Source organism: Mizuhopecten yessoensis, unplaced genomic scaffold, assembly GCF_002113885.1.
Source record: "Mizuhopecten yessoensis strain PY_sf001 unplaced genomic scaffold, ASM211388v2 scaffold717, whole genome shotgun sequence".
Lineage (NCBI taxonomy): Eukaryota > Metazoa > Mollusca > Bivalvia > Pectinida > Pectinidae > Mizuhopecten > Mizuhopecten yessoensis.
In genome coordinates this window covers 559,219-565,218 of record NW_018403686.1, presented here as the reverse complement: position 1 = coordinate 565,218, position 6,000 = coordinate 559,219, and the positions used below count along the sequence as shown (strand labels likewise).

Below are 6,000 nucleotides of genomic sequence, written 5' to 3'. Positions count from 1 at the left end.
CATGAGATCAGGGCCCTTGCTGCGTCATGGGCCCTCCTCAATGGGTCCCCCTTTCAGGAGGTCATGTCCGCAGCTTTCTGGCGCGGACAGACTACCTTCACGGATTTTTATCTCCGGTCCTTGGCCTCTCATTCTGATGGATTGTATTCCCTTGGACCGGTGGTGGTTGCACAGTCTGTGGCTGTTCCTCCACAGTAATTCAGTGATTTTAAATAGTATGCTATCAGGCACCACGGTGGTACACCTGCTCGTTTCACGGGGAGGTTTTCCATTTTTTAATTACTTTCGGGGCTTTATTAGGGGGGTTCCTTGAACCTTTTCCCTACCTTGAGCATGTCTCGAGTTTGTTCCGTCAGCCTGGTCTGCCTGGATTCGAAGCCTCCACTACGGTAAGACGAATTCGCATACTAAAGTTATGGTAATTATTACTGAAATGAAATTGAGGTTTTTGAAGTAAAACCAATTTTCATGATGTAATACTTACCATAACTTTATGGAGTCCCACCCTGTATTCCTCCCCTTGCCTCCTCATCCTGGCTGCCTTTAGGCTCCATAAAAGGGGGTTTGAGGAAGGGAGATCACTCCGTGGCTCTGTCATCGAGATATAGGTTACGTCACGGTAGGGAGGTAGGGATATTTGAATCTTTTGTTTTTGGGCTACAAAGATGGGTGTAGGTATTGTATATGCATACTAAAGTTATGGTAAGTATTACATCATGAAAATTGGTTTTACTTCAAAAACCTCAATTTAACTGTTAGCCTTTGGTTTAAATAGAAAGTTGATCGTTGATAAGCATTTTCGCATTTCGGAAAAAAAAAACTCCCGTAGAAGTTAGGTAGGTAACGTACACTGTTCGCACATGATGCGTTGTGCGACCCCACATCTTAGAGACATTGAAATCCCACAGGTGGTAAAAGGGTATGATAATGATAGTAAAAGAATATTTGAAATTGTAAATCATTATGATGATTTTTTTTTTATTATCACAGAAATAGTGTTACTATCAAGATAAGTTACTTACAGATGCCTCTGCCCATGTTTCCACGTCATTCGAAAAAAAGTAGCATGAACTTTCAAACTGTATCCATCCATTCCTGCACCCTAATGCTAAGAAGAGAACATACGTCATTTTACTTTTATGATTACCAATACTTCTTTCACAATAAGGTTAACATAGCTTTGTGTATATATTAGTTTTAACGGAGGGACAATGATTATGGTCTTTTTCATTTGAAAAGGTGTGTTTCTAATATGTTAATTTTTGACTATATTTATCATATCATTTCCTACTGTTATTGCTATATTATTTCTGACTGTAAATGGTATACCATTGCTGACTGTAAATGGCATACCATTGCTGATTGTAAATGGCATACCATTGCTGACTGTAAATGGCATAACATTGCTGACTGTGACTTTCTTATTATTTCTATCTGTGAATATCAACTCATTTATGACTGTGAATGATTAATTTTTTCACACTTTGATTTTAAATCTGATAGTCATTTCAACATGGGCTTTTTTCTTTATCATGCTCTTGGATATGAACAGGAGTACGTTTATCTTGCTGACCTGATTATTAATGGGAACCTGGTGTATGTAAATTAAATTATCTTCACGACATTGATCAATCAAAAAATAATACTTAGTTTTTTTTATATTTTTCCTTAATCATTCGCTTTCGACTTTAAGGTTTTCAGCTTCGTAGATTTTTTATCAATTCAAAGAATCAACATGTCCAGAATATTTCAATAAACGTTTACCTCCATGATTACACAAAGCCTGATGTCTATATACACTATTACACAATGCCTGATGTATATACACACTATTACACAATGTCTGACATCTACCCGCACTATTGCACAATGCCTGATGTCTTTACACACTATTACACAATGCCTGATGTCTATACACACTATTACACAATGCTTGATGTCTTTACACACTATTACACAATGCTTGATGTCTATACACACTATTACACAATGCCTGATGTCTATACACACTATTTCACAATGTCTGATGTCTGTACGCACTATTACACAATGCCCGATCTCTATACGTACTATCACAAAATGCCTTATGTCTTTACACACTATTACACAATGCTTGATGTCTATACACACTATTACACAATGTCTGATGTCTATACGCACTATTACACAATGCCTGATGTCTATACGCACGATTACACAATGCCTGATGTCTATACGCACTATTGCACAATGCCTGATATCTATACGCACTGTTACACAATCCCTGATGTCTATACACACTATTACACAATGCCTGATGTCTATACGTACTATCACACAATGCCTGATGTCTTTACGCACTATTACACAATGTCTGATATCTATACGCACTATTACACAATGTCTGATGTCTATAGACACTATTACACAATGCCTGATGTCTATAGACACTATTGCACAATGCCTGATATCTATACGCACTATTACACAATCCCTGATGTCTATACACACTATTACACAATGCCTGATGTCTATACACACTATTATACAATGCCTGATGTATATACACACTATTTCACAATGTCTGATGTCTATACGCACTATTACACAATGCCTGATGTCTATACGTACTATCACGAAATGCCTAATGTCTTTACACACTATTACACAATGCCTGATGTCTATACGTACTATCACACAATGCCTGATGTCTTTACACACTATTACACAATGTCTGATGTCTATACGCACTATTACACAATGTCTGATGTCTATACGCACTATTACACAATGCCTGATGTCTATACGCACTATTACACAATGATTGATGTCTTTACACACTATTACACGATGCTTGATGTCTATACACACTATTACACAATGCCTGATGTCTTTACACACTATTACACAATGATTAATGTCTTTACACACTATTACACAATGCTTGATGTCTATACACTATTACACAATGCCTGGTAGGTTGTAGCAGGGCCATGAGGAGAAACAGAACTTATCAGACATATATTAAGCTGAGGAAATGTACCGTAAACTATTTTAATGTACTCAGTATCGATTGAGAATAAGATGCACTTTGACTATAGATATAATTTTGAAACCTTTCATACATGAAGTTATAGACAATTACATACCATAAAGCAACCTCTGAAGATTTTGTACCAGTTGGCCACTTACCTTGTACTGCATTTGGTTCTATTATTACACAAAAACATAAGAACACTGTTCTGAATAAAATCTTCATCATAGCTTAACGTTCTCCGTTAAAGTCTCCGCGAAGTCGTCAAAACACTGCGAGATTTACAAAATACTGTTCGGCAGGGAATTTGTAACTGGAATCTGATCACAAGGAAGTGTGGTGACCGTATTGTTATACGAAACGTGTTAGTTCAAAGGGCAGACGAATGACAACGAAATGATAAGAAGTGTTTAAACTATGTCAAAAAGGTGCGTCCAGTAGCCCATAGTCACTTCGGAAGGTGTTTCAATGATAGCCTTCAATATGCGTCGAGAACATGTCCAATTTTAGTTTCATTTTCATCCATGAATAAGGTAATTAAGGGATACATTTTGTAAAGTCCTTACGTAAGTATCGCAAATAAAGTTTAAGTGAATAATACAAAAAAAAAAACAAAAAAAAAACCGGCAGTATAATCACGAAATACTCTGATGTTCCCCATTTTAATTCATACTACAATCACACCCACACCCAAAGATGACTTAATTTTTTACGTGATTTTTCTCCGAAATCTTTGTCACTCTGTAGGCTTGTCAAATTGATAGTCCTCGGTCATGCAAATAATAGCATCTGCATTTATTAAAAGAGCGAGAACAAGCAAATGTATCATATTTTTTCAGTCAATATTGTATTAATACAGGTTACAATGTATGAAATGAAATTATATTTGAACATGTACATTGCTACATTTCAGCCAAACAATTCACTTGCATGAGCTTTGGAAAAAACATTGGTATGGCATTAATAACAGAAGCAATGTCAACATATTATTTCACATCAAGTATATTATATTCTACATCCTCTACTCTTTAGACATGAAGTGTTATTCAGTAGAAATGTAAATAACCATGTCTGTCACCTATATTTTGAACAACGTGTTTGTGTTCGTTACATTTTGTTCCAATTATTTTAGATATCACGAAACTATTATCAAATTTATTTCAGATTACATGAAATAATCATCAAAATTATTTTAGATTGCAAGAAACTATCATCAAAATTATTTCAGATTGCATGAAACCAATGCGAGAAATAGTTTGTCTGTTTTGTGTATAATAACTATCATGCAACAATTAACGGGAAATAACTCCCTATCATGGTACTGGTCGCTTCCCCTGTCATTATTAACCAACCGTCTTCAAAAATAAATAAAGTTAAAGTATGTTTGAATTTTAACAGATCTCCCATAAAACCATGTATATGGTGATGAGTAGAGTTTAAATAACAAGTTCTTCTTACATTATGACTTTATGACCTCTGAGACACTTCACTTGATGACATATGTATATGCTTGTATATATTCAATATAAAATTAGATAATACCTTTGTCTGTTGTCGCATTATTTTGATTATTTTAAACAAGGTGAAAAAAGTGAAACGGTGGCAAGTATCGTGGTTACAAATATCGTTTATGATCACACTAATAAATAAGTGTCAATTCAGATTCTGATGAATTATTCTAATATCATTAAGACGAGTTAAACAAAATACTAACAATAATAGTCCCACATGTGACAGTGTATTTGACATGGTTTAACTTTGTTTCACTTCCTATTAACATACTAGGTAATTTAAGGACGCACTTCACTGTTTGGAAAGCGTGGACATGTTGGTGTATCTGCTTTGCCTCCTTGTAATAGTGCGGATATGATACCGACTTGTGAGTGCAACCAGTTGTGATTACCGTAAACGATGAACGTTAAGCAGGAACTTTCACGGCGAAAAGCAGTGATATACACTAGGCTTTTTTTGCCCAAACCAGTGCATTGAAAGGGCAAGCAACGTAATCTACACCCATACTACATCTTTCTTACGAAATGCTGGCTACAAATCGTTTTAATGACTCTGACGCTAGAAATAAAAAGAAAAAACAAGAAATTTGAAACCTAAGTTAGACAATTCTAATGTTTGATTTATCTTACCAACACAACAACCTTTTCCGACATTTTGTATTTCTTTTGGCATATTTCGTCAGCCATGTTGACTGATAGACTCAGAAATAGACTTATACATATACAGTAACCCCTCAATTATGACTTAAAAAAACAAACAAAAAACACTGGTAAATTTCATACGAAATGATCTGTGTTTTATAAACAATGCCACTACTCAAAAATACCTGTGACCATTACAGTGTAAGTACAGCGAATTCCGGAGACTAAACAATACATCACCAGAGTGTACCACATTGTATCTTGAAATATGAATATATGATTTTACCTCTAAAAGTTGGTAGAAACAGCAAGAAAACAGTAATCTACCCTGAATCATACAGCTGTTGCGTCCTTCTAGGACTCATCGGTGATGCTAGAGACAAGAATGCTTGAGATCAAATTTGTCTGAACTACTGTTTTAACAGAAGGGCAGATGTGTCAAGCCCTTTAATTATGATTTGAAATATATAGAAGAGTACTGGTTAATTTCAAATTTAATAATTTGTATAGTTTGCATATTGAATGCATTTTGACTATCAAGGTTACAGCAAACCTAGGGGACTACATAATGTATTAGCAGAGTCTACCACCTTTCATTTTTGAAAGATGAACGTATTCCCCATTAACATAGGTTATTGTACCTTTAAAGTCTGATTATATATGAAGTCACACACACTAACAGAGGTTATTGCACCTTTAAAGTCTGGTTATGGAGGAAGTAACACACACTAACAGAGGTTATTGCACCTTTAAAGTCTGGTTATTGACGAAGAAACCCATAAAATAATGATATTGCTTCATGGAGCTGTTTCGCCTATCAGGACTCATTGGTGA

The 6,000-nt window shown here is 35.3% G+C and overlaps 1 protein-coding gene across 2 annotated transcripts in view; it reads right to left on the bottom strand.

Annotated features, from left to right (window-relative positions):
- LOC110452172 (perlucin-like protein) overlaps positions 1-3,391 on the bottom strand; it is a 25,513-nt gene extending 22,122 nt beyond the window's left edge. The window contains exons 1-2 of one of the 2 annotated variants that reach the window (XM_021500547.1): positions 3,172-3,391; positions 1,023-1,108 (exon numbers count right to left, since the gene is read on the bottom strand). In XM_021500547.1, coding sequence (XP_021356222.1) covers positions 1,023-1,108; positions 3,172-3,241 — 156 coding nt within the window. In that variant the 5' untranslated portion in view covers positions 3,242-3,391. The remainder of the gene's footprint in view (positions 1-1,022; positions 1,109-3,171) is intronic. The other variant, XM_021500541.1, reaches the window with a different exon arrangement.
- Between the last annotated feature and the right edge of the window lie 2,609 nt (positions 3,392-6,000).